General features: G+C 32.2%; 3 protein-coding genes across 6 annotated transcripts; 2 read left to right on the top strand and 1 right to left on the bottom strand.

The window, feature by feature from the left end:
- Window positions 1–1392: 1392 nt before the first annotated feature.
- Window positions 1393–1740, top strand: LOC143198690 (protein GVQW3-like). Its single transcript, XM_076408049.1, has one exon. The coding sequence runs from the start codon at window positions 1393–1395 to the stop codon at window positions 1738–1740; it is 348 nt and encodes a 115-aa protein (XP_076264164.1).
- A 177-nt stretch (window positions 1741–1917) lies between these two features.
- LOC143198442 (methylosome protein WDR77) lies at window positions 1918–3293 on the bottom strand. Its single transcript, XM_076407643.1, has 5 exons — window positions 3061–3293; window positions 2850–3004; window positions 2580–2788; window positions 2378–2502; window positions 1918–2321 (listed from the first exon to the last, which is right to left on the bottom strand). The coding sequence occupies exons 1-5, from the start codon at window positions 3179–3181 to the stop codon at window positions 1939–1941; spliced, it is 993 nt and encodes a 330-aa protein (XP_076263758.1). The 5' UTR covers window positions 3182–3293; the 3' UTR covers window positions 1918–1938.
- A 295-nt stretch (window positions 3294–3588) lies between these two features.
- ago (F-box and WD-40 domain protein 7) lies at window positions 3589–14658 on the top strand. Of its 4 annotated transcripts, none has more exons than XM_076407649.1 (12): window positions 3589–3909; window positions 4458–4656; window positions 4738–4913; window positions 5002–5124; window positions 5889–6163; window positions 6214–6310; window positions 6754–6933; window positions 8153–8332; window positions 8394–8575; window positions 10412–10637; window positions 10700–10910; window positions 13877–14658. In XM_076407649.1, exons 2-12 carry the CDS (start codon window positions 4506–4508, stop codon window positions 14167–14169), a joined length of 2094 nt encoding a protein of 697 aa, XP_076263764.1. In that variant the 5' UTR covers window positions 3589–3909; window positions 4458–4505; the 3' UTR covers window positions 14170–14658. The 4 variants fall into 4 exon arrangements, with proteins under 4 accessions (XP_076263764.1, XP_076263766.1, XP_076263762.1 ...); XM_076407651.1 differs by having other exon boundaries at window positions 5014–5124; XM_076407647.1 differs by having other exon boundaries at window positions 3628–3909; window positions 4729–4913.
- Window positions 14659–14873: the final 215 nt, after the last annotated feature.

Here is a 14873-nt window from a genome sequence, read left to right on the forward strand (position 1 = left end):
TCATAATGATCTCCAGATTTTAATAATTACTTAATACTGCAATTAGGTAACCAAGATTGAAAGACTGAATTTTAAATAGAAATTATTAATTACACCAGACATTTTCATATTATTAATTACAATATTATATAAACAATGATGTAACTTTAGAATGAACATTGCCAAAAAATTATTGAACAGAAAGTAATATATATAAATTTGAAATCCCAAAAAGTACTTAGTCCGAAAAATTTCATTTAGTACTTAATTAGATATTTTAAATTTTATAGCGATATTATTCTTGCAGATCCTTTTTAACTTATTAGATTATTTCCATGATTAATCCTAACCTCTTGGGTAGAGAGTTGGGTAGTTGGCCACCGAAAAAAAATCGATATATAGATATTTTAAAAAATATCGATAAATCGTTTTCCATATTTTTTAAGAAATATTGATATATCGGACAAAAAAATATCGATATTTTCAAGAAAAAACAAAAATAGCGAAGTACTGGACTAAAAATATATGTTATTTCTAAATTTCTTAAAGAATAGTAATATTTTAGACAAACCTTTAAAATCAAGTACTAAAATTGACCAAACCTTTAAAATTAAATACCCATTTTAAAGAATTGTTAAAATACTACTTTATTCTGAAAAAATATAGGCTAAAAAATATCGATATGTATATATTGTTTAACCGTTTTTTTTTCAGAATAAATTAAATATTGGTTTTAAAATATCGATATCTCCAGATTTAGAAAAAATATATTTTTTTAGGCTAATTGTCTCCTTTTACCAACTTATGGGTTTATCTCGACTGGGCCTAAAGTTTAACGTGGGCTCCGAACCACGGTCCGACCAACCCCAGAAAAATCATCCCAGAAATCAACCCGTCTTACCCAGCCAGATTAATGGCTGTTAAATGTTGTCATTCTCTTCGTCGGATTTTACACTCTTGCTTAGAATATTCACAAATTTTAAACAATCACAAACATAAATTTACGACCAGCCCCAGTAGGATTCGAACCCGCGGCTATAGCAACAGTAGGAGGACCGTCCCATCGCCTTTACCAATACGCCACCAAGCCGGCTGATTTATTATTTTTTCTTAAAAATATAGATATACATTTTTTTCCTTCCATATATCGGTATTTTTTTTTAAATATCGAAAACGATATATGGATTTTTTTTTGGTGCCCAAGAACCCAAATCTGCTGTCTTTTTCTACATGCCTCTGTTTGGTCGATCTTATTCTGTGGCCAATTCGCGAAAGAAGAAGAGGCCTGACGACATTTTTATCTTAAAAAAAATTCAATAAACAAGTTATTTTACAGACAGTAAAGTGAGTTTTCATATTTCCAAAACAATGGAAAAAAAAGAATTTCGTGTTTTAATTAAACATTGTTATTTGATGGGGAAAAATACGGCCCAAGCAAAAGTTTGGCTTCGCAAACATTATGGTGATTCTGCCCCTGGAAAATCAACCATCGTTGATTGGTATGCACAGTTTAGACGAGGTCGTATGAACACTGATGACGCTCATCGGTCCGGGCGACCAGTTGGTGTGGTTACACCAGAAAATATTGAAAAAATCCACAAGATGGTCTTGAACAACCGTAAGCTGAAGCTACAGGAGATAGCTGACAACTTAAAGATATCAAAGGAACGTGTTAGTCATATTTTACATGAAAGTTTGGGTATGAGGAGACTTTGTTCAAAATGGGAATACACTCTAGAAGGTCATTATATTGATGAATGAAGAGACACATTTAACTAGAATCTTGAATTCAATGTGAAGTGAAAACAAGTGATATGTTGTACTCATATGTATATAAGTGCTTAAATAAATATTTACAGAAACTTTATAGAAACCATATTTTTTGATGAATTTTATATTTATATATGTGACTTAATTTAAACAAAGAAAACTACAAAAATAATTGAAAAATTTATTATCTTAACTAACCCTATCTTTAATATTATGTTTCAAAACCTGTCTGTTCCCAAAACCACAAGAATATAAATAATTGTGATACCATCTCAGTGCTTTAACATGATTTTCATGTTTTTCATTAGTGTAAAAATCTTTCAATACATTATTTTCTGTATCAAAAATGATGATTTTATTAATTTCACCAGAAACAGCTAATTTATGCGATTCATCAAATGCTAAACACTTGACTGGTTTATTAAAACAGTGGTATGAACATACAAAATCCCCTGGTTCTCTTTTGTCCACAATATATATGTCTCCTCCTTGAGTACCCACAGCATAATAATTACTATCTTTAGGGTTAGATACTACTTTGGTGAGACTACTAAACTCATTGCTATATAATACTAAAATTTTATTGAATTAATCAAAAAATACTTTAATATAATGCGATTACTCCTACCTGTTGGAGGATTATCTGCCCTCAAGTCCCACAAACACAGTTTCCTATCAGATGATCCTGAGACTAAAATACCAGGGGCACTTTTAACTGTATCAACTGAATTTACAGAAGCAGTATGAATATTTCTAAAATGAATGTAGTATAAACCTTGTAGGAGATTGTGAAAAGAAATTGTAAGAGGTATCAAAGAAAATAAACTTACTCAAATAAACAAGAAGGCCTTTTTTCATTACTGTTTATATCCCAAACAGCAATATTCCTGCCAAAGGCGGTGACAACATTTGAACTATTTTTCCAAACACCAAGTTCAGAAATTCTCTGTGAGTGTCTAAAATGATTTATTTGCTTTAATGTGGCACTATCATCCACTGCCAATATATTCAATAATCCTGTGTCTTCAGCTACAGCCACCTACAATACATCTTTATTTATAGTAAAATAAACAAAATGCAAAAACTCATTACAAACTCACTGTATCATCATTAACAAATTTTGCGTCAGTTGATGTTGTATGTACATAATACTTTGAATAACTCAAATCAATTAAATTATCCTCATTTTGGAAATATAGGATATTTCCTTCCCAAAATGTACCTGATAAATCCGCAGACCCAGTAATCCAGCTACCTAAAATCCGTTATGACTTAAAAGTTCTAGAGTGTTAATAACCAGTAGCTATATACCAATACTATTAAAATCTAAGAACAGGAAATAATCATTAATGTTAGGAGTCTTGGAAAATTCAAAATTAACTTCCATTTGTTTGTTAGGTGGATAAACTATATTAGAATTTATGTTCTTCATATTTGTTGGTGCTTTAATATAAATTCGTATGTAAATATATATTCACAAAAAAAATTCATAAAATTTTTGAAATTAATTTAAGGGTTATAAATGTGTAGCTCTTCTTATGATAAAATAATCAAGTGTTTGATGTTTTTCTAAATATTCAATAATAAATATATGATAACATATATAAAGTTATAGTAATTTTTTAGAAATAAATTTCGCTTCCATTTCGTTGGGTCAATTTTAATTTTAGTACTTTGGAAATAAAAGGTTGATAGTTATAAAGTTGAAATTTAAGCAATAACTACAACTTCATATGTTTTCCATGCGTACCTACAGAACAATAGCATGACATATGCATGACATAAATTGTTCATTCAATTCGTTGATTTATAAATGCTTGTTTTCAACATAAAAAGTCCCTAGAAAGTATTCTTCTTGGAAGTGTCTAAAGATTTTAATTTTTTTAGTTTTGGTACATGCGGGGAACACCTGCGTTTTCGACAATAAAATTTTCTTACTTTATTTCTAGCGTTTCTTCCAAACGTTTCTGATCGTTGTCGACCTTCTTTCATTTTATTCTAAACTAGAATAGATGTTTTCAAAACTACAGTATCTTTAGTCACATATTTCTGCTGACTTTTTCTTGGCTTTGGAATTTAGGAGTAGAAATTTTGTTGTGTATTTGTGTTGTGGGTGTATTTCGCAAATTAAGTACTAAATATTTAAAAGGTGGCGAATAGGTAGGTTTTTCATTTATTCGCCTAATTTATTCATGAAAAAAATATACAGGAGCAAATCTAATGCTGCGACTAAAACGTTAAGTTTTATACTATTCCAAGGAAATGTGGATTTAGGGTTGTAATTTGATTTAACTGTTTTTTAATCTTATAATAATCATGCTAGTTTTTAAATGCTGTTTGAATAAGTGTGCTAGGTTTAAGGTGTTCTTTTAAATTAATAAACAGAGAATGTTAGTTTTGACATTGGTTTTTAAGAAACAAAAACTTCTCTGTTCTTTACTATAACTTTTATGTCTCTTTTTTCCTGGAATTGTTATAAACCTCAGGTTTTATGTCGTACCAAAATAATTTGCTAATATCTAATACATCATAAATTTTACTTATATATATTAAGCTTTATTGAGTATTTTTTCTCATGTTACAAATACTAATTGTCTATAATATTTTCATATTTTGTTTTTTTTTAATTTATGGTTTAAATATTTGTAATTGGAGTATCTATATGTAAATACTATTGATAATTTACATCCTTTTGTTGTGTTTTTAAGGTTTAGTATGCTATTGAATATATCTTTTGAGAAGTAGACAGTGTTAGAATGGCAGAAGAATGTCTTTCCAAAAATGAAAAAATAGAAGAAATATGTGGTATTAGCAACGATTGTGAGTTATCCAAACAAGACTGTACTAGTCCTAGCCCCACCGAAACAGTTTGTAACGATGACTCTTTATGCCCCGCAAGTTTACCAGGTAGTTTCCAAGGAAAACAGCAAATATTATCATTGTTATGGAACATGCTCTGATTAAGATAACAACTTAAAGCTGTTTTAGGTACCTCACACCGATCTTTAGAACAATCATCAGATATTGATGTTGTAGACGATAATGCTAAAAAGACGCATTTTTTAAATAAGTTAGGTTTAATTGAGGAATATGAAGATGACGAAAATAGTAGAGAGGAGACCTGGCAAGACTGCAGAGATGAAATGCCAGAAGGAATCGACCAGGTGTGTACGAAATTTATAAATAGTTGAAAAATTTATTAATATTGATATAATTTATAAATAGTTGCGAAATAGTTGAATTTTGGTAAAGGTCGTGTTTCAGGATGATGAAAATAGTTGCGAGAATGTTGAGCCTCAAAATTACAGTCATAGTGTTACGCCTCGAAGTTCTCTAGTTCCTGGTGGTGATACGGATAGCGTTGATAGAAGTTTGGTAAGAAAACATTTAAAATTTGTTCATTATAGTGATTATTTAAAAAGACTAATATAGATATAGTCTCTGATTACAAAAACCTGTCAAAAACTGATTTATAATGACTATGCTATTCAAAGATTTCTGCATTTCATAAATTATCTGTCATAATATAAATGTAAATATTTGATGTTAGTCTAAATGTAAAGCCTTTAAAGGGTTTTACTATCCAGTTGTTTACTATAACTTTAATTTAACACTTGATTTCAATAATTGGGATATTAAAAAAAAACAGACAAAAAGGTAAAGGTAAGGTTTTGACTTTCTGACTTTTTGCTTTTAAATAACAATAGGAATTTAACTTGAAAGGAAACAGAAGAAATAGTGTTATAGATTTGTTTTTTTTAATCTTCTTATTTAAATGGCACTTTTGTTGAGTTTGATTCATATCATTTAATAATTAAAGATAGTTATTTGTAACCAAAAAACTACGTTATGACTTTATGATGAGATTTTTTGCTTTTAAATAACACTTGATTCCTATCAGTAACTGACTAGAAAACTTTCAAAAAAAAAAGAAACTAAAAACTGTGGTTTATATTATTTGTCTTTATTACATTTTTCTCTTTTTTAAATGGCATGCTTGATGATGATCCTTGATCCTGTGATTTAGCTGGAGGCTAGAATAAATGATGTTTTTCTAATCTTCTCTCTGATTTGAGTGGTTTTATTTATAGTCTTGTTGTGAAAAGTGCTTTTGATTTGATAGAAATTTTGTTTTTTAGAGGAAAAGGAAGTTGGATGTTAGTAATGCCTTTCCTAATAAAAAGAACCAACTGGATAGTAGACATGACTACGATTTGGAGGTTTCTAGTAATCAAGATTCCTCCGGAACCACACCGACAGGATATGGGATTGGAACCACGACACCGGGAAGTAGAATTCGTTCCGTTATTCCCACCAAGGACAATCCACCGCCTGAGATGTCCAGTTGGTTGCTACAATTCTCTAAATGGTCAAACGCCGAGAGAATTTTGGCTATTAACGAGTTAATCGCCAGGTACACTCATCCCTTTAAACTTTAATGAATGCTTAATTTTGCCGTTTTAGGTGCGAGCCAACTCAAGTTCGCCATATGAAACAAGTGATAGAACCTCAATTCCAAAGGGATTTCATTTCCCTGTTACCAAAAGAATTAGCTTTAAAGGTACTGTTGAGATGCGGGAGAGAAAACAAGGTTGTAAATTAAATACAATTTATTTTCTCTCTTCTTTGAATAAATTAATACCCAAAGACGAGTTATTTAATTAATAATAATAAAAAAATAAATACATATTTTTTATTAATATTAATTAATACGTCATGGGAGAAGGATTATGATTCAGATCGAATGTACTTACTGATAACGAAACAAGTTTGGCTAATATAAACAGGAATTCTACTGGTTGAGCTTTAACAATTCTTATTTCAATGTTTTTTCAATGCTTTCAATACAATACTTCTTCAATTAATTCAATACTTTCTTCAATTAGTTCAATACAATACATCTCAATTTAACTCTTTAACTCGTTCTCGACGCAAGTTCTTCATTGTCGATATAAATTTTTGTTCATTGTTAATGCAATTAATAATTAAAATGCGTCGCAATAGGTACTGTCTTTCTTGGAGCCAAAAGACTTATTGAAAGCTGCACAAACTTGCCGCAGTTGGAGGGTACTGGCTGAGGACAACCTTCTATGGAAGGAGAAGTGCAAGGAGGCGGGAATTGACGATGTACCTAGACGACGATATTCCCCGAGATCTCCCAAAACGCACAAATCACCCTGGAAGGTAAAGTTCCTCTAGGATTAGTCATTTTCTTAAAAATAGATTTTATCAAGTAGGTAAAGACATTTGGTATGTAGTATTTTTCTCTCATTTTGGAAGTGTATTTGGCAGTAATTAACATTTAAATTGCGTCAGTTTACCTTCATATCTTTTGCAATTTGTGGCTGATGTGTGAACTGTGAAGACCGAAGACCATAATAATACTTTCATAATAACATTTAATTTAATTTTAGTGCTACATAAGTTTTTTTATCAGACAATTCATTGCCCTTCAAGTGTACAAAAACATTTGCTAATAACAATTCGCGATGAATGAAACTTCTGAGACAGAACTTGGAAACTTACTTTTTATCTCTGTTATATTACATCACAGGAGACCCTTGTTTCTTGCCTTTTTCAGAAAATTAAATGATGACCCCTTTCATTTGTTTTGATTTTTTTTAAAACAACTACTGATTCAGTAATTGCTGCTAGCAATCCTTTATATAAATTGTATGTGTTTTGATCTAGATTTATGTAATTGGTTATCATCATACATTTGATGGTTGGGAATTTTTAGCAATTATCATTAATTATTTTTAAACTATTAAAACCAAATTCAGTAGTTGCAATATGGTGGGAAAGCATCATAAACTGATTTTAAAAGAACTACTCCACAATGTATTTACACGATAATTTACGCTATATCAAAACGATAGATTCGTAGCTTATGTGTGATGTCACATGTTTTTAATAACATATTATTTAGATTAAAAAACTATGTTATAATATTCCTATCAAAAAAATTTTTTAATATTTTTTTGCCAACTAAGGGTATTTGGATTGGACCTACTGCTTAACGTAGGCTTCGAACTACAATCATCGGCCTACTGATTAGTGAGTGGCATAGAATTTAGAAACCATCCCCTTAAGGTTTACCCAGTTTGGTTACTGGCGTAGCTCTGATGGTATTTTTCCTTATTGGATTTTACACTCTTACCTAAAGAACAAGCACAATTAGAAATGATCACAAACATAAATTTAACAACATGCCCCGGCGAAATTCGAGCTCGCGACTATCCCAGCTCTGGGGAGGTCACCCTATCAGCTTTTCCATTGTGGCTACCAACAGATACCAATAGATAACAGATAATAAATCATGCAAAACCATCATTAAACATACAAATTAAAGCTAGTCAGTAAACAGCACTGGTAATAATTAATTTTTGGTTTTCGTTCACAGGCTGCCTATATGCGTCAGCACGTTATAGAAATGAACTGGAGATCAAAACAGATACGAGCACCGAAGCTGTTGAAAGGCCACGACGATCACGTCATCACGTGTTTGCAATTCTCTGACAATAAGATCGTCAGCGGGTCCGACGACAATACTTTGAAGGTATGGTCCGCCATCACTGGAAAGGTAAGAGAAGCTGTTGTCCAGATCGCGGCTCGTGTTGACTGATATTTCGTTTTCGGTGCAGTGTTTGAGGACGTTGGTTGGGCATACCGGTGGTGTTTGGTCATCCCAAATGTCCGGTAATATTATTATTAGCGGCAGTACTGATAGAACTTTAAAGGTTTGGGACGCAGAAAGTGGTGTTTGTCGCCACACGTTGTCTGGACACACATCGACCGTCCGCTGTATGCATTTACATGGTAACAAGTAAGTGAAACTAGTTTATTATTGAATTGACAACCGTTTATTCCCGATTATATAGTATCAAGAATAACTATGGTCTATCCAATATAAAAGTGAACTTAAGCCATCTAAATATATGACGTCAAAACGTCGCAATGTTGGCGCATCAATTTTGAGTTTTAGTTTATCCTAGCGTCAATCTATAACAAAAAATTATAATGCAAATAAAATAATGAAACAAAAATAATATTATCAAATATAGTTTATTTGACGTCTAATTCATGTATTACCAAAGGACTTAAATTACAGTTAATTATACAGCCATATTGTGTAATAGAGAGTATAATACAATAGAATTGTTTTATTATATTTACATTGAACTCTCCATTACATTCTTCCCCATTCCATCTGTGAGATAGAGTTCTAGGCGCGTTTTATGCAGTGGTTTTCCCTGGATGTCCAACGAATTTAAAAATAAAATTCGGTGTCAAAAAATTTCATTTATCACAATTCTGAGAACGGGGATTACCACATCGATCATTATATATTCCGGAAGCAGTTTTTTGTCCAACGTAGGTATTTTGGAGATAACATAGGTATTTTGGAAAGCTTTCTATATCTTCACAGCTGATTACTCTTGCACTGTGACTAGTATTGAGCCCGATACTTTATGTGTATTTATTTTTCCAATGAATATTAAAGCTATACATTAGTTAAAGATTCAAGGGAACAGTACCCACTTTTCAGATAAATTGGCTGTAGTGCCTGAACAACCTTAGTTTAATATATATCTGCATTTTCATGTACAGCGCACTATATAATGATATTTCCAGTTTTAATAGTTAGTGTTCTGGTAAAACTAATATATAAAAGATGATTAAAGTATTCTGAAAGAAAGTTCACTTCATTGTTAACTTTCTGGCTATCTGATTTAATATGTAGGTCTTTCTCCTAGATATTCAACAATCCACCTACTGGGCTATAAGTATCTTTTGTGTCTTCATTATATAACTGACACGTAGAGATCTCTTCAGCAAATCTTCTGTGCAAACTTACAATCTAAAACTTAATCTTATGACTATTCTATGCTATTTTTACTTAATTAGTTGGGTCATAGTGTACATTTCAGCACTACATCACGCACTGTTTGGATAGTGAATTATTGGGGGGCGGTGACATTTTGGATTACACTCATTTTTTAACTATAGATCTTCTAAATTTTCTAATGATAAATGATCTAAACATAAACATTGGCCAAAATTCTGGGAACGTGTCATAATGTCATAATGTATATTGAGTCAAAAAACTATCTTAAAAAGTAGCCGAATTATCATCTTTGTTATAACAAGCAGTAAAATAAGCAGATAATGTTGTGAATTAATAAGACTTTAAATTAGTAAAATCTAAAAGTCGTATTAAAGGTAAATCCATGCTGTTGATTTTTTAAAATAAACCATAAACAACTTTTTCCTATAAAACGGCAAAGGTTTAAAGAAAAAAAAGTTAAGGTTTAAGGTTTAAATTAAAGGTTTAAGAAATCCATCATCATACGACGAAAATATTTTCGAAGTAAAACCCAAGTTATTTAAAATATGAGGTCTATCTGATTTTTTCAGCGTTACTGAAAAACGTGGTTTGACAAAGAGCATTCTTATTTTTCTGGTCTCCATATAAAATCACCATACATCCACTTGAAATGTGTGAAAAATTGTTTTAGTAATTAATTGAACTGTACCAATATTTTTAATTTATTTGAAACCTATTTATGACATACTTTTCAGTTGGTTGTTCAGAAATTAGAATCAGAATGTCGTGGTAATTAGTACTATTAGATATTAAAATTTAATGATATATTTTTAGAGTGGTCAGTGGTTCAAGAGACGCCACATTGAGAGTGTGGAACATAGAGACTGGTGCCTTTCTTCACGTTTTAGTAGGACATTTAGCCGCCGTGCGCTGTGTGCAATATGACGGCAAGCTGGTAGTGTCGGGAGCGTACGATTACATGGTCAAAGTGTGGCGGCCAGAGACTGAAGAATGCCTACATACGTTGTCAGGACACACGAATCGAGTGTACTCATTACAAGTCGGTATTTCTCGACTCATTCTGGAAAGAATACTAATTTTTTATGTTGTTTTTCGTTATAGTTCGACGGTGTCCACGTGGTGAGCGGGTCTTTAGATACCAGCATACGCGTATGGGATGTAAATACCGGCGACTGCAAGAATACGCTCATGGGTCATCAGTCGTTGACCTCGGGTATGGAACTTAGGAACAATATTTTAGTATCGGGCAATGCAGATTCAACTGTTAAGGTTTGGGACATTATCACTGGCCAATGCCTCCAAACCCTTTCAGGTAAGTTCATTCTAATATTATTTCAACATAGACATGATGCCACCTTGACACCGGCCATTGTTTTAGCATAAGTCAAAAATTTAGTATAGAAGAAAAACCTAAAAACCTTTACTTCCTCCACAAACAACATATAAATGTATGTTATTGTATATGTCTATGTAATTTAAATATTAATTATAGATTTCAAAGTGTATAAGGATGTGGATTAAAATGAGTAAAATAGTTTATGTCTTGTAAACATGTACCTAGACAGAGTACGCTCGTTTATTTAATCAAATCACTTATTTATACCGCTTCCAAAGTGGTATTAATAATTTATCATGTTCCCCTAAAGGTTATTAAACTTCTTCAGACATCTTACGATGGTATGCGAGTGCGAAATTTTTTGTCATTTGAGGTCTGAGTCAGTGTTCGCCGAGATGTCTCTCCACTGCTTTCCAGCATAGTACTGAATGCAATTATGCGAAAAGTTTTTAAAAACAGATATGCTGTTCAATATGATGCTACAAATTCCTTGGCCGATCAGATGTTCATTTCATTTCTTCTTTTCTTCATTTCTAGCATTCTTCACGATATAGATCGCATTTTTAGGCAAATTTTACATATTTCTCTCCAAAGGTGATATAAATGTGGTGATTCGTTTAAAATGCTACAGTCGGTGCACAGTTGAGGAGTGAATTCAGAGATGTGAACTGGAATGATTTGGACATGTCGAATGAAAAATGAACGGATTCCTCACATACTCATGAGGTGAAATTGGCCCTTTTCATGGAAGATACAGCTTCAAAAAAGTCATAAACCAAAATCATAAAAAGCGATCTGAAAGATAGGAGACTAACATTTGTCCAAAGCCAAAACAGCTGTGGCAGAGCGCCACTATGGTTGTTCTCTGCCTAATCGTCAGTATCGAATGACCTGGTGCAATTTTTTGTGGCTAAAAAACCACATTACCACAAATTTATGATTGTTAGTCAAATTTGTTAACAACAAATATATCAGTTTATTATTTGGTTGATCCCAAATTATTTATAACAGTCATTTTCTTGTCAATTGAATCAGGTGTGATGATAATGAAGTTAATTTTCTGTGCAGTTGAAGACATTGTAGGGTTTCTAAATTGAGCGTTGAGACAAAAAAAACACGTTGATACCAAAATTTCACGAAAGCATGTAATCCAATCTATATATAAATTTTAATGAAATAACGTGCTAAAATCAGGATGTTTTGGTTATTGTCAATTCATAGGTTGCAAACTTGTACAAATGTTGTGAGTGCCAGAAGAAGAAAAAAAACGACCTATAATTTCTGTTTTTAATATTCGATAAAGCTTACGGACCACAACATGAACAAAAAGTAAGTGTTCAACGCTAAACCATTCCATTCCTTCGAAAATTATGAACTCTGAATAAAAACTGCAGAGTATAGAAAGTCTTCGAGCATAGTTTGTTTTAAGTTTCAGGCACATTAATGCAAATCGCACCGACTGAATCAAGTGGCGTGGAATTATTGTTTTACTCCAGACCTATGGATATCGAAGGAGAAATCAAAGTTTAAGCAATAACATAATAAATTGGTATATAAATGATTGACTTTTAATGGAGCTGACACATGATTCCATTTTTCATATCGAGAATATTTGGAACATATATATAACTGTTTGCTGACTCACAAAATAAGGTCAATTTTATTTCAACGGTGGTGTTGTTATACCTAATTTATAAAAATCAAGAGCTAATGAATTTATTTCTTTTTTATATTGATTCTTGTCGACCTAAAATTAATATAATTTATGTCGTTAGTTATACATTATATTAATTTAATAACAAATAATTATTACCTATGTTAAGTTGTTAATGAGAGAAAACAATGTTGTAAATAAAATACAATTTATTTTCTTCATTGCGTACATAAATGCATAAAAACTAGTTTGTTTATTTAAATGATTAAGATAAAAAAATTAATAAAATGAAACGTTAAATCGACACGTAATAGCGAAAAGAATTATGAATTGGATAGAAATGACTTACTAAATCGTCTGTCTGATTTAGGATAATACTGACTTTGTCATCGGACCCAATTGATGATTAGACACATGACATAAGAATTCTACTGTTCTTGACTTCAATTCTTGATAATTTTTCTTCTTAATTCTGATTAAATCTAGACTTTCTTGGATGTTTCTTAATTCATGTTCTTTGACTAATTCTGTAATTCTTTTACTAATTCTAATGTTCTGTTCTTAGGTATTTGATTATTTAGAAACTTATGTTATTTTGCAATTCTTTTGCAACTTCTGTTATTCTGTTTTGACTGTTCTTTTGTTCTTAATTTTGTCTAATTCTGTTATATTCGCTAATTCTAATTGTCATTTCCTCGGGTTCTTGGTGGTAGTCGAGAAAGTTGGTTCAAGAAACCCTTTCCTGCATCCCGATTCGTTCAGAATTCCGGGAAGGGAAAGACTCTTCCAATTAGGAACTTCTCACGCCGATAGAATACGTGCGTTACGGACTCTTCGTCTAGCCTCGTACCTGAAACCCCATTATCTGGAACACTCGACAACGAGCCAATGATGCATCCATTTTGCTAGCCACTTGTTTTCTGTTTGCTCGGTGCATTTCATATCTTGGCCTGGCTCCACCAGAAATTCGATACAATGGTATATTTTATATCGTTTCAAATCATAATTATTTTTCCATGTCACAGATATTACAAGAAACAGTTAAATTGTCTAATAAATTAGACCCCTAAATTACAAAAGAAAAACATTATAATTATCGTAAAATTGTAATAAATGTAATTACGTCGCAAAAGCCTAATTGGTTTAATTGAGTAATTTTGAAACATGGGGAGGCCAATGGAGGATTCGATGTCACAAAGAGATTTGAAAAAATGTTTTTTCCATAGCTTGCATTGGTAGCCTCCAAAAAGCTTGCACATAATAATAATCATCTTGGTGTTTTCCACAGGACCTAATAAACATCAGTCGGCCGTAACCTGTCTGCAATTCAATAATCGTTTTGTGATAACTTCATCTGACGATGGAACCGTGAAGCTGTGGGACGTGCAAACCGGCGAATTCATCCGGAACCTAGTGGCGTTGGATAGTGGTGGCTCAGGCGGCGTGGTGTGGCGTATCAGAGCCAACGAGACCAAGCTGGTGTGCGCGGTAGGGAGCCGGAATGGGACCGAGGAAACGAAACTGTTAGTGCTAGACTTCGACGTTTGTAGTTCGAACTGCAGTACGATCATAACGAGATAATCGACGGCAACTCCAGACTTAAACAATTGTGTGCGCATGTCTTTTCGTGCAAGTGGATGCATTATTTTTGTAGTAAAATGCCTATCGTCCTACTCCTCCGGTCAGCCTTAAACTCCCTTCCATCTCCCCCTTTCCTCAAACGATCCGGAACCATCGTGTCGTTGTTTTTTTTAAGTATTCCATTTCACAGCAACTAAACCCTTTGTTTATGTGCAAAATTTAGCGAATTAGTTCGCTTACACATCGGTACGCTTTGTTTCGCGAAGTTTAGGTCTTTAGTTTTAAAGATTAATGTTAATCAAAATCATCTCCCTCATTCTTCCTAGTTTTTTCCCCCGTATCACAATATGAATTGCGCAGTGAGTGGAATATTTAAAATAACTGTTATACACACACTTCAGGTGTTAAATTATTGTTGGATCATTGTTTTTATATAATTAAGTTGTATGTATCGAATCCCTCAAGAGAATAAACCTTTTTCAAGTCTGATTTTTTGTTTTTAATTGTTTCCATCGCAAGTCCGATCCATGTTAAGAGAGTAATTACAAATTGAATTAAACAAATTTATGATCCTTTTATTGTTACGGTTTCAAGAATTACAACAAATATCAAAGTGGACAGGGGGGTTTTCAAATAACTGTGAAAGGTTATTTGAAAAGATTCTTAAATATCCGGTTATCGCTTATTTGTTCGCAAGTGACAGC

This window comes from Rhynchophorus ferrugineus, unplaced genomic scaffold, assembly GCF_030347505.1.
Source record: "Rhynchophorus ferrugineus isolate W39M unplaced genomic scaffold, kcgeb_rfMv2 rfM6, whole genome shotgun sequence".
Lineage (NCBI taxonomy): Eukaryota > Metazoa > Arthropoda > Insecta > Coleoptera > Curculionidae > Rhynchophorus > Rhynchophorus ferrugineus.

Bases quoted from the DNA above. Each gene is read 5' to 3' on its own strand.
- ago (XM_076407647.1), top strand. From the start codon at position 4,506: ATGGCAGAAGAATGTCTTTCCAAAAATGAAAAAATAGAAGAAATATGT. The intron at 8,333-8,393 runs GTAAGAGAAGCT...TTTTCGGTGCAG, and splicing joins GGTCCGCCATCACTGGAAAG to TGTTTGAGGACGTTGGTTGG. The intron at 8,576-10,411 runs GTAAGTGAAACT...ATATATTTTTAG, and splicing joins ATGCATTTACATGGTAACAA to AGTGGTCAGTGGTTCAAGAG.
- LOC143198442 (XM_076407643.1), bottom strand. From the start codon at position 3,181: ATGAAGAACATAAATTCTAATATAGTTTATCCACCTAACAAACAAATG. The intron at 2,503-2,579 runs GTAAGTTTATTT...CATTCATTTTAG, and splicing joins AGGCCTTCTTGTTTATTTGA to AAATATTCATACTGCTTCTG. The intron at 2,322-2,377 runs GTAGGAGTAATC...ATAAAATTTTAG, and splicing joins GGCAGATAATCCTCCAACAG to TATTATATAGCAATGAGTTT.
- LOC143198690 (XM_076408049.1), top strand. From the start codon at position 1,393: ATGGGGAAAAATACGGCCCAAGCAAAAGTTTGGCTTCGCAAACATTAT.